The sequence below is a fragment of the Pteropus vampyrus genome, unplaced genomic scaffold, assembly GCF_000151845.1.
Source record: "Pteropus vampyrus isolate Shadow unplaced genomic scaffold, Pvam_2.0 Scaffold92, whole genome shotgun sequence".
In the NCBI taxonomy this organism is placed as follows: Eukaryota; Metazoa; Chordata; class Mammalia; order Chiroptera; family Pteropodidae; genus Pteropus; species Pteropus vampyrus.
This window is the reverse complement of record NW_011888873.1, coordinates 1,492,981-1,506,152: the sequence shown is the minus strand read 5'-3', so window position 1 is coordinate 1,506,152 and position 13,172 is coordinate 1,492,981. Positions and strand designations below refer to the sequence as shown.

The following is a 13,172-nucleotide window of genomic DNA, read 5'->3' as shown; positions in this document are numbered from 1 at the left end:
TCAGTTTGAATTCAGATGATGGTTTGATTTAGTCTGTTTTTTAATATTTTGGGTTATTTTGTTACATTTTTAAAAACTAAGAAATATTTATTACATTATTTCCTAAACCATCCTGGTATATTTTGCCACATAAAAATGTTTCTATCATTATAGCACAGTTTCTTTTCCAGGAAGTTTCAAAGAGTTCATGAGCCCCATGACATAAAATGCTTAAAGTTTTTTTATAAATGTTCAAATGTTTATTTTGTTTCTGGAGGAAAGCTATATCTTTCATCTAATTCTTAATTCCCAAAGGATTAAGAACTATGTATCCATGAAGTTCTGGAGTCATCATCTAAAGAAATTCACATTCCTAACTGAGGATCTTCTGGCCTCAGTTTGAATAGTTTACTACTTCGTGAGGCAGTGGTTTAGTGATAGTTTTAACTGTTACGTAATTCTTCTTTATATATACCAAAAGAATTTTCTATAGGTGAAAGCTCTTCCGCAAAACAAGGGCTGCCTAGGACATGGATGGTATTTGCCATCTGTGGAAATGCCCTATGTGAATGTTCTCCGGTAGCATGAATTCTCCTCTCCCTAACTGCCCATCTCTTTCTTTCTACACCACCACCCCAAATACCCCAAATATCTAATAGCCTTCTCCAGAATAAGATATACAAGCAGTCATTGTCTTGGAATAGCTGGGTGCCTGTTTTCCCCAGTGCTGAATCCATGCAGTCCTTAATTTCTCCCCTAGGAGAGGATCATTAAATAGTGTTGAATATTTTTGAAAAATTACTTTGATGCTTTAAATTTGAAATTGTCATGAAAATCATGACTATCGAATGACTTACCAAGTGACCGGCCATGCTGCATGATAATGCTTGAATTGAGTGAGCCTGGTAGGGAGTAGGCTGAAGGAGAAAATGGCCTTTGATAGTAACTCATTGGACTCACACCTCCAGAATTTCCATTCACTGTTATCTGGCTCTGAAAAAAGTATAAAGATATCCCGTTAAAGCACATGATAAAGTCCACTGTAGACATAATTCTTTTAGATGACAATAAAAGAGTTTCATTCAAATGACAGGAATCATCTGTCAAGTTTTTATTTACTTTGTAAACTGATGTCTAGAGGGATAGGTTACATATTTTCAGTGTCTTCCCTATCTTCCTTCATTTCTGAAAATCACTCATATGTCAGAGGGCACAGGAGGTGGTCAGGAAGAATGGAAGCAGCTGACTAGTGGGCATGCCACTCCGCCAACAGGTATCAGTAGGAGTCAGAATAAAATAAATGTGGAGGGCAAGTTTGCTCTTACAGTCAAGAGCGAAGTAGAACACTGTCACAGTACTCTGACAATGGAATTGAAAATGAATCTCACTACTTTGTGAGATTTGAAATGAATGTTCTTTGCCATGAGGAAAGGGGTTGGTTCTCAGACTTAGTCAGGAATATCATCTATTGAATAAACGTTTCCAGGGCAAGGTGATTAATATAAGGGACACAATCATTTGGATTGATTATCATAAAGCAATCTATTCTAGAAGAATCAAACATCTGTTAAATCATCAAAAAGACATGTTAAATTTACTAATGGCTTTTCCCTTCTTCAATCTTATTTAGTACTTTATGAGCTTCAGTTTAGTTTCTTAATAATTTATTGTTTTGATTGCTTTGTATCTGAGTATTTTATATCCCCAGTGGTATTTCAGGCTTCTTGTTGGAGATGGTCATATATATGCTTCTTTTATATATATTTTTATAACATGCAACCTGGTGCCAATAACATAGTAGATATCCAATAAATACATATTCTAATTGAGTTGAATCAGCTTAGTTTGCAGAGGTGGAGCTCGCCACTATTATGCATGCCTATCTATCCACAACACAGCACCCAGCATTGTGGAGACTACGTAATGCATGCGAATGTAACAAAACATTCGTAAAAGCATTTAGTCGAAGTGGCCTTACAGCTGAATACACACAAACACACATATGCACATAAAGAACCAGAATTTGTGAACGTGTTCTACTTATTTTAAAACAAAATAGACTTCTATTATACAGGCCTGAAACACAGATGCATAATTAATTGCACATTTCTATGATTTTCCACTTTAAAACAGATGTGTTTTCAAATGACCTAGAATAAACCTAATTTCATTACTTGATAGCCATACCACATCTGTCCTAAAGTCAATAAACATTTCATTATGAAGATTGTGCTTATTCAGTAAGTACTTCTCTAAGCTGTTACAGAAATCACTCTCATTTCAGAAACAACCATATCTTGAGGATCTTCTCTCGGAAGAGCACTGGGCATTCAAATCAGTGTGAGGCATTGGCTTACCCAAATGGCTCGGAATCTTGATTTACCTGTAATGAATTATTTGAGAATATTTTTGCCTCCTTGTCCAAATCAAGTTTGGTTGATCTTCATAAATATAATTTTCATACTGTTGTTATGATGTATTATAAATAAGAATTCCTTATTAAAAACCACCATATTATTATGTTACTAAACTTAGGAAAGTTGCCCTGAGCCCTATTTTGTCTATGAAAGTGCTTATTTGTGACTTCATTGTAAAATCAATATTTTAGGAAAAAAACTCCCACTTTTTGCCTAAAGTTATTTGCCTTTCAAGTTGAACTCATTATCTATACATTATATGCTATTGAAAATCTATGCCATAAAATTATGAAGCATTTTATAATTTATAATTTAGCCATTCATAAATCATTTATTAGAGATTGCATGTCATATAGACATATTTAAATGATATACTATATGTGGGAAATATATATTGCTCAAAATGGAAAATCAATTATTGATATATAAAACAATAAATGTGTTCATGAATTTCGATACTAGAATGGCTTAGAAAAATAATTCGAACTTAATCTCTGCAGTGTAGATTAAGATTATTTACCTCATTCATTCCTATAAGACAGATGGGTTCAAAAGATGTAGGTGTTAGTGAAGGGAGAGCAGGAAGAATTATTAGCATCATGCAGTCGGTAATCATGTATGTGAGAAATGAGGATATCTGAATTACACAGGGCACAATCTCTGAGGTAAAATGTTATCGACTAGGATTTAATATTGGGTTAAATTTTTGAAAAATTGTACTTTTTCTGTGATCTCATCATCACAATATTATCTAAATTTCTGAGATAACTCCTTATTAAGACAAATCACTGCACAATTCATTAGCTAGGGCAATACATTGTAAACGTAAGTGACTCTAAAATGAATGAGAAGAATATAACTGACTTTTTCAGCCCAAGGTAGGCTTATGAGGATGACTGTAATGAATTTCCCAGATAGACTCTATAGAATCAGTTTGCTAATCATCAACGCCAATGCAAATAAAAATGCTCAGCAGCAAAATGGGATGGCAGACAAGAAATCAGTCCTTTTGGGCTTTGGAGATCTGTTTCAAAAGTGATGGTGTCGAAGGAAGAATAATTACATGCACGGCAGCAGGAACGGCTAAGGCGCTACTATCTGCCACGGAAGACCTCCGACCCGAGGTTGGAGAAGGTGTTTCAGATCTATCAGTGGTGTCAGGGGCACCTATCTGCAACTTATCTGGGATGGCTGGGTAGGCCCTGCTCTAGGAGTGGGAGGAGTCTGCGGTGAGAGAGCCTGTGGTGTTGCCGTGGACAAGGTGGTCAGGGGCAAGAAGGGGTTTAAATAAACAATGTGAAAAGGTCGGAGGTCTGTGCAGGTGTGAAGGCCCCAGGTCAGCAGATAATGGCAGGGTAAGTGATGCTGGACTGGAGCTTCAGTCTGGTGAAAACGTGTTTAGGTTAAAAGGTACCACAGAAGGCTTCTGGTGTGGTCCGTGTGTGTGTCTGTGAAGCGTTTACCTCCAGCACATTGGCAGTTACATTCTGGTTTCCAAGCTGAGTTTAACGCAAAAATAATAAGAGGAGACATAAGTTACCCAATTAATAAAAGATCTTTTTGTAATGTAGCAGATAAGGCAAAGCATCAGTTTAATTTGCAAGCACTTTAAGGAAATATATTCAGAGGATTAAGTGCCAGCCACAAGTACAGAAAACGCATGAAAACATGAAGAAAAGGAATCTAATAAGAGTTGTTTTGGAGACAGGATCAGTTTTCACACAGCATTGCATTGTAATTTGGGGTGGGTGCTTGAGAGTGTTGGCATGATGGGGTATTTTTTTTCAGAAGTTTTAACTTTTGTGACAGTGAAATGATATCAGGTTGTCTATTGGTCAGCAAAATTAGTTTTCCCTTCATTTGAAAAATCTTTATAGTATACCTATTGTACCCACATGGTAAATGTCCCTAAAATACTAATCAGTTTGCCTTAGTTTTTTTTTCTTCTGACTTACAGATGTAAAGACTGATCAGACTAAAAACAACTAAGTGGAAAGGCAATTTTGTTTCTTTTGTACTCACTGAATCTCTTCCTTAATTTCACATTAAAATACTAAAATAATTAAACTTTAAAATATCCTAGCAGTGCAAATGGTAGTACCTATGTGTGAAAATGAAGTGACAAAGAAAATCAGCCGCTGATGATAGTTAGAATGTACCCTAGTTGGTTAGAACTACTGTTGGTTTTAATTCTTAGGTAAAGGAGAAAGAAACTGAAGGAGGAAAAATAAAGTTTAATATCACAAAGGCTATATAACCCAAGAGGTTAACCATGGTGGAGGGGTTGTCTATAAAAGGAAGAGAGTGGATAGCCCATTAAAATTTTTGTAGCTACCAGTTCTAACCTCAATGTAAGTGAATAACACTGGAGAAAATTTTTCTCTTATTTCCCTGTACCTCCAGAATAGTTTTCTTTGAATGTTTGTTGTGGTGCCAGTTTGACAGATAGCCAAACATACTATAGGATATTAATACAAGGATGGAGACTGAATTAAAGAGAACTGTATATATAAACTTAGAAATCTTGCCTAGTAAAGATTTAAATGTTAAAAGATTTAAGATTTAAGTGCCAGTGTTCTTAGCCAGCATCATATTCATAACAGTTGATGTCGAGCAGCCTGTTGATCTCATAAAAAGTCATAATTATTTTTTTTCTCAGACTTGAAATTGAATTCTTTAAAAATCCACCATATAAAAAGATCTATCTCAGTCACAGGTACCTTAAAAATCTGATGAAAATTGTTGATCGTTCTCTTAAGGAAAAATTGCATGACAGATTCACATAGGTATACATAAGATTCTTCATAAACTTTAGGGGCTGTAGATACTCGAAAGCACATCCTTAATCTAACAGGTTAAGAAACTCTAACCCTGGATAAAAAGTCAGATTTCCTATTTTTATGTAATAAGCTTTTTTGTTATTTAAACATACTCATTATAAATGTGGTACTTTTTTACTGTATGGGGTTTTTAAATCTCTAGAATTAACTGACAGAAATCTTATTTACCCCAAACTTAAAATATTTATTAAAAACGTATCTTTTTATTAGTAAAGTTTTAATAATAATTGCAAATTTTATTGGAAGTAAAATTATAATAATGTGAAACTATAATGTGTTAGAATTTTGTTACAAGTCTGTATGGAAGTCAGTATAAAGCTGTCTTGGGTGTTATATTGTCAATGGAATTTCTCATAATAATGCAGTTTTACTAAAGAGGTTTCCATATAACACGAAATCTCTTTAGTTTTGCTTTTGATCAGTGAAAATTCTGTTAAATAATGTAAATCATGCAAAAGGACTTGAGTTATCTGCTCAAAGGAGTTTTTTTCTCTTTATAATTAAAAGGAATAATCTAGTGACTATAATCCTCATGGGATTGGTTTATCCATATCCTTTGGGATTGAAACGTCAAAAACTAAAGCACATTCTCTCAAAAACCATCATCGTTATGGGTCATATGATCAGTTTGTTTGTATAGCACTGGGTCTAGGAATAGTCTTTATTGATTAATTTGTTGACGGGAAACAGAACTATTTTAATTTTTAAATTTCTCTCACTACCTCCTGATATGCTCACGTTTTTGAGTCTTTTAATGTGTGTGTATGTGTGTGTGTGTGTAGCAGGTGAAATGCCTCCAGGTGAGTCATATCACACTTAAATTTCTCTAGATAAAACTCTAAAGTTCAACAGTCTATTGGTCACCCACACAAAAGCTTTGAAATATTCTGGATTAAAGATGTAAATTACCTCTCAGACTAGCTGGAGCTCCTTTTACATGGCTCTGATGACCACATTAAAGAAACAGCCTCTTATACACAGGAAGAGAGTCACAAAATGTGTTTCCCTGAGGAGAATGTGAGATGAGTAGGAGGAAAGTGTGAAAAAGGGAACAAAGAGGCATTTTCTTAATCTGGACTACCTTGAAGAAAGAAAAACTAATTTAAAACAAGAATGGGGTTTTTTATTTGTTTGTTTTTTGTTTTCTCTACTGAATGGAGGACAAATAGATAACAGCAGAAAAATATCATAGTTGTTTTGTGTCTCTGTCTTTCCAAGACCATGTAAGTTTAAGTTGTTTGAATATGTCAAGAGTCACCAACTTTTTGTGAGTATAAATTCTTTTTGACAGTCCTCAGCTGTTGAGCATAAGGCATGAAGGAGCTAGAAAACTAACCGGTCATTCTCCACTTCCTCTAATGCCTGGCTATATCAACTGAATTTCCTGATACAAGATTGTCCTATAGCCTCATAATAAAAACCCTTTTTCTAGCGGTATTAACAGCTTTATGTCTGTACCCAAGACCTGGGTGACAAGTGATCTAATATGGTCACACAGATTTGGGCACATTGATGAAATGTGGTGTCTGAATCAGGAGAGTAAATATTTAAGAGATTTTATATAGGTAAATAAAGTAAATTCAGGTACTAAAAGGTCTGGCATGAAAAATATTTCTTTAAAACTTAAAAGTACTTTGAACACTGAAGTGGTTTGCATGGTCTTAAGTGATACCTGACCATCGATGTTTTTTAATAAATACCTAGAAGGAAGAAACTTTAAAAACATGATTTCTGGATAAAAGATCTCTGTGTGATATATTTAAACTAAAATAAATCGAGAAACTTATTGATGAATTCAGTAGGGTTTTAAATAGGATGATGGTTTCTTTCTCCTTTCCTTTCCTGATTGGACACTAACGATTAATTAGGTTATACAAGAAGCTCAAAGCAATGGAGTTAAGGTCTCTGCAGGAGGCCTGTGAGAAGAGATTGGAAAGTGTAATGTACCACCCGGCAGTCTGAAGACTGAGAGGCCGCAGCAACTGCAGATTTTTGTCTCTCTTGCTGAAGAGGTATCTTTGTAGTCTCTGGAGAAAGCTCAGGTAGCTGTTTGTGGCTTTCGGGATTGTGTCCTGATGGGGGAGCTATCTGAATGGAAAGAGATGCTGTGTGTATCTCAGGCGCTGGGTTAGTGGGTGGTGAGCAAGTCTTTTTGGGAAATGATGGTACATCAACGGATTTGGGAAACTGTGGAGTATTAAAGGGAATGCTACTTCCCACATCCTGGTTATGGATTAGTTTCAGTGTAGAAATTCTCTGAGTTTGAGAATCTTGCACATAGTCCTCTTGTAGAAAAGGGCTAGTCAGGTCAGCATCTGCTGGGGGACTTGTGCTGGGAGCTGCTGGTAATAGATTAGTAATTTTTTGTGTGTATGACACAGTTGTGTTAGATTCTTCAGAATATACAATTGTCTGGCTGGAGTCGTCTTCATTAGAATACATAGTTCCCTGAAGAGGTTTTTTATTGGTAAAGTACTCAGTACAGGAGGGAATTTGTGTGTTAGTTACTAATTTGTCTAAAATGCCGCCCTTTGTGTGACTGGTAATCAGGGAGCTACAAAAGCTCTTTTTTCTGGGTGGTAGAAGGGGTATCTGGATTGCCAAAAGCATCCGGAGAAAGAATGTTGAAAGAAAAACAGAGAGAAAGTCAAAATTAGTCATTAAAGAAACCAGTGTTAACTCTACTCTTAAAGAAAGTAAAGCTATGTCACACCTTCTTATTATGCTGTACGTTTTATTGGCTAGATTGCATGATCATTTTTACTCCATTTAGAAAGTGCTTTATTTTATTATCAATAGCTGCCCTCTAGGAGAAAATCATTTTTATAGAGAATACATTATAAAGTTTGTCTCCACCTACATTCTGGGAAATTATGTTAAAAGTGAACATATGTTCTCTTGCATATTTTTAGACCTTGAGGTATATGTATATTATATATATAATATATATAGTGTAAATCATATATATAACATATATTATATATATATAGTGTATTTGTTTCAATAACACTTCTCATGCTTGCGACACAATTTTGCTAATATCTCCAACAGTGAGTTACTTTAGTTAATATAATAGACAGTTACATAACTGCCTATGTAACTGCCTATTATATTTATTAAGTATATAATGTATTGCTGATCTTATAACTTTGAATTCTAAATCATCAGCTGACAGCTTTTTAAGAGGCAGAAATATTATGTTAGAAACTGACCTGCTTTTATCAGCTGAATAAGAAAAAAAAAATCTGTTTTAAACTTAAGACTTGTCTTCCATGCTGTAAATATAAGTCTGGCAAGCAATACAAATACAAAAGCAAAAACATATTAATGATAAAATGTGTCAAAATATGCACGTTACTGGAAAAAAGTCTCTAAAGCAGTGGTCTAATAACCTAGCTTTAAAATAATGCAGGGGACAAGCGTGTGCAGGATTACCTGAGTTGATTTTTTTTCTTGTAGGTTTGGTCGAACGCTTCTAAAACCTTTTGCTGCAAGAGAGGAATATGTAGCATCTCCGTTCAGTGTCTCTTGATTTCGATCATTGTAAGATCTCCAAGCTTTTATTAAGGGAACACAAATTGGATACAAAAATATCTACATTCACTTTTAACATTTTTTAAAATAAAATTTATTTTTATTTCCAAAATTTAAGTTTTCATTTTAGAAATTTAATTTAACATGCATAACTGTATATACGATTTAAGTTTACTTTGAGGCTAACAATGTGGCTATAAATATGTTAAAAAAAAAAAAACCCTCACAAAAAATGTAATGGTTATTCAGAATAGTTTTTTTGTACCTGAGTCTGGTGACTGAGAATCACGTCCTAAAAGAAAAAGAAATGTTGAAATTAATACAAGCGTAAAGGAAATGAACAGTCCAGTAAAGGTCATTTGCCAAAGAACCACATGCATTTTTTAGTAACATTATCTCAGTCTAAAACTCTGGGTACACCAAATATACCAAAGGGAACTTCGTACATTTATTTTTACTTCAATTAGAATATTATTTGTTATATAACTATAATATATAATTAACACATATACCAAACACTGATTTCTCCCCTCAAAAATATTGCAGCCATGTAATTTTATCTTATTGCCAATGCCAAATGTATGAATTTTTAAATATCAAAATAAAGCATCAAAAGGGATCTGGGTTTGTAAACAATGAATGCTTTTCCTAGCATTAAATCAAACCACCAGATCCTTAGCTTGCAATGCCTTAATGTTACTGACCATATTCAATTCTTGTGTTAGATAGTGACCAATTTTTTGTGGTTTGCACTTTTTTTTAGTTTTAAGAAAGTGTAAATGTGTCTCTCATCTCATGTGATATTTCAAATTGTTCTATAGACTTTGAATTTTCTTCATGTTGCCATTTTAAAAAGTCATTTTAATTTAAGAGCTGTTATGCAATATATTCCATAGTCTTGCAGTAAGCTGTGAAAAACAAATTTTAGTACCAAGAAATTGCTTTTGATAATGCCACTGGAAAGTGGCTCAATGACATAGTCACTATCTGTTTTATTGGACTTATACATTCAAGAATCTTCTATAACTTATGAACATTTGAGGTAATCAATTTGTATTGCTTGATTCTATTACTCCGCATGGTTAATTTCTCACTGAACCATAAAGCTGTATCTTTGGAAAGACCTTAGGGCTCATTCAGCCTACCCTCTGTCCTGGTCCTGGTTCACATGTTCCCTAAGACCATTATTACATTGCTCTTATTTCAACGCTTAATAGAACATGAATGTTACATGTAAAAAGGACTCTCCATGCTCATTCTAATGCTTAAGGAATAGTTATTTTAAAATCTAAACACATAAATTCGGAATGATAAAAACGAGTTGAGAAATGCAAGAGTTGGAGTTTAGATAAAATATTTGATATAAATTCCTTTCAGATCAAAGGAAGAAAACTAAATGTGAATCAGCATAGAGCACATTAGAATGACTCCAGCTCAAGAGAGTTAGAGAAGACTAACAAAACTTCATTTTTTTTTATGGTAATTTATAATTTAGTATGGATTTTAAGTCCAATGAATTCAAAAATCAAAGTAACAGATTGGGTACCATAAAGTAAAAATAACTTTGAAGAGTTACATGTGAAATGTTTAGTAGACTCTACTTCTAGGATTTGATGGAAGCAGAAATGATAGGAATTCTCAATCACTTAAATGATGATGAGGACTCTATGAGGAAAACAAACATAGTGAAGCATACAGAGCAATCATTAGAATTCTGCTTTGGCGTACTCTAGAAGAGAGATTTAACATGGCCATTTGGTGGCCGCATACTGTTTGTAGACAAGGGGCAAGTTTTGAGACTTAGAGAAATGGTAATGAAAAGAGAAGCGGATTAATAGTAATAATTATTATTTATATTACAATTATTTTCTGGAGCATAGGGATTTCATTTTACTCTTGGTCTGATAAAATGGAGCTCATAAAGAAGGGTGTGTGTGTATGTGCTGGAGATGGAGATGGTAGGAACCAGATGTTTGAAGGTATAAGAGTATAGATACGGTGAAGAAGAAGAGGGAATATTGAGATTTGAAGGACACTGAAATAAACTTCCTCTAACTGATAATTTGTAGAGGGCCAGCTCTGCTTTTTCTAACTGATAATCACATTGGAGATTATGGAAACTTGAGTGGGATAAAGATTAAGTGTAAGAATCAGAGGATAGTCATTCTAGGCTCAACTAGGGGTTCCCTCTCCCTTCCCTCAAACTGGGCCCAGGGGTTTCTAAATTAAATTACATCTATACCACAGGAAATATGAGATATTAATCATGGTGAGCTCTACTGAAAAGCCCTTAACAAAGTAGACGTGAGTGTGTAGAATTATGAGAAAGAAGAAAGGAATGGAAATGACCAAAAATTAAAACTTCAGGATGAACCCATATTTTAATAAAGCTTAGTATATTAATGATTAAAGCTCACACCTAAGTGAATGCTCTCTTAAGGATACTCAAGTGTATGACATTTCAGTTTCTTTAAAATGAATCCTATTATAGGTATTTAAAACACTTATTCCTGATTGGCTATTTTATTGTAGTTCTTCAGAGGCACTGCTCAGCATAGCTCTTTTTAAATTTCATCCCTGTCAGGCAAGCTTAGGAAAGGGAGGACAGGTGTGGTTTGGAGCAGGTGACAGAAAACATGAAAGTATCCTGGATCCATGTCAAGTAAAGAGAATATAGGTTTAAAACATATTGGGCAGGTAAATGACTGACTTGGTAGATGCATGAGGAAAATGGTTTTGTCTAATATCTTGAACATTATTCGTGATCACTGACTTGTGAAAAAGCTGAGCTAGAATTTTAGAGATCGGAGCCCTAAATATCTAGTGTTCTTTAGGAGATGGTCATTGCTTTTCTGAAAATTTAAGAATGAGTAAATGGGACAGATTTTATTACTCCCTGGTTGTTTTGCATGTGAATATAAATAGGGTCTTTGAGAATTAAGAACTATAACTGCTCTTCATTGGGACAATGAGTACTCTCTGTGTGCAGGCAGAAGGTGGACACCTGTCAGAAAAGTTGTCCAGGCATTTGGGCTCAGTGCCTGGACTGGACCGGATACCCTCAGAGGTCCTTTCAACTTTATGATTCCAACATTTAAATTCCTTTTAACTGATGTGCTTTATTAGACATTATAAACTGTACTTTTCTTGAAAATAATGATGATTTAATTCTTACAGCTTTTTTTCTTTAGATGGCTCAGTTGCTTTGCAAGAATTAAATATTTAATTTAATACTAATTAAAGTCAACTGAGTGTCTACTGTGTTTCTAAGTACTGTGATAAGCCTTTTTATTTATTTTCTTCATTCATCCTCATTGCATTCTGACAAATCCTTGTGAGTCTGAGAAATGATTACATTCTCGGAGAGGTAGGAAATGCCGAATCAATACTTTTTTTTTTTTTTTTTAAAGGAAACTTGAGTTACAGGCAAACAAATTTTCCTAAGGGGTGAAGAAACACACAGGTGGTGTTGGCAGGATGAACCTTGCCTCCTGGCACAGTGGTCTGGTCACCACAGCATACCATCCTTACCAATGTTATCTTAGACTGCCAAGTGGTTTCAGTAAAATAAAATGTACTTCAGAAAGGCTTATTGTGTCTCTATACTCATTGTTTTGGTTCTAGCTTAGTTTTTAAACATCAGCATGTGCTATGAATTATTCAGTGGGATTCTACGTCTTATAAAAGGAAAGGAGAAAGACTGATTTGTGGACAAATAGTTGATGACTAGCAGCTTATACTGACTTTCCAATCTGAGAGGTGAGAGAGGGAATCATAGGAACTTTTGTGGAGGTAGTCTTTTATTTAAAGGCTATTTTAACAATATCTAATGCAATGAATATTTATTAATTCCATTTTGATTCTCAAAAAGACACTGTGTCAGATAAGTTCTTATGAAGGCTATCATCTAATGTGAAGGGCATAAAAAGAGGCTAATCTCTTTCCTCAAAATGTAATTAAAACTTCTTTTCAAAAGTGATTCTACCTTAAGGGTCTAATTAATACAAAAGAGATCAACTTTAAATGTAACCATCAAGTCCAAAATTCAGGGGACTTTATTCTCTAGAAATCTTATTCCCAGTGATATAAGGTTTTAAGTGACCCACAGATACTATATACTTTTAGTGCTAAAGATTGTTTCATATGCCTAAGTAGTAAATATTTTCTATTGTTTTGATTCTTAAGCATTAAATATTTTCTTCTAAATTGAGTGATATGAAATTGCTGATATTCTAGTGTTGACCCTCCAAAATGGATTCTCTAGTTCAATCCAATATTATTTCTTTAGTAGTTACTTTTATAAGTAACAACAATTTGGCATTGTTGAATCAGTGCCTCAGTGGTCCACATCTGAGTAGCCTGGGCTAGAATTTTACTTTGTTGAAATGTCAATGATATTCAT

General features: G+C 34.3%; 1 protein-coding gene across 3 annotated transcripts in view; it reads right to left on the bottom strand.

The window, feature by feature from the left end:
- Positions 1-13,172, bottom strand: part of SORBS2 (sorbin and SH3 domain containing 2) — a 326,962-nt gene that overhangs the window by 76,716 nt on the left and 237,074 nt on the right. For 2 of the 3 annotated variants that reach the window (XM_011363988.2, XM_011363987.2), the window contains 3 exons: positions 9,036-9,062; positions 8,672-8,793; positions 837-972 (listed from right to left, as the gene is read on the bottom strand). In XM_011363988.2, the coding sequence (XP_011362290.1) occupies positions 837-930 (94 nt within the window). In that variant the 5' untranslated portion in view covers positions 931-972; positions 8,672-8,793; positions 9,036-9,062. Of the gene's footprint in view, positions 1-836; positions 973-7,183; positions 7,679-8,671; positions 8,794-9,035; positions 9,063-13,172 lie in introns of those variants that run through there. The other variant, XM_011363991.2, reaches the window with a different exon arrangement.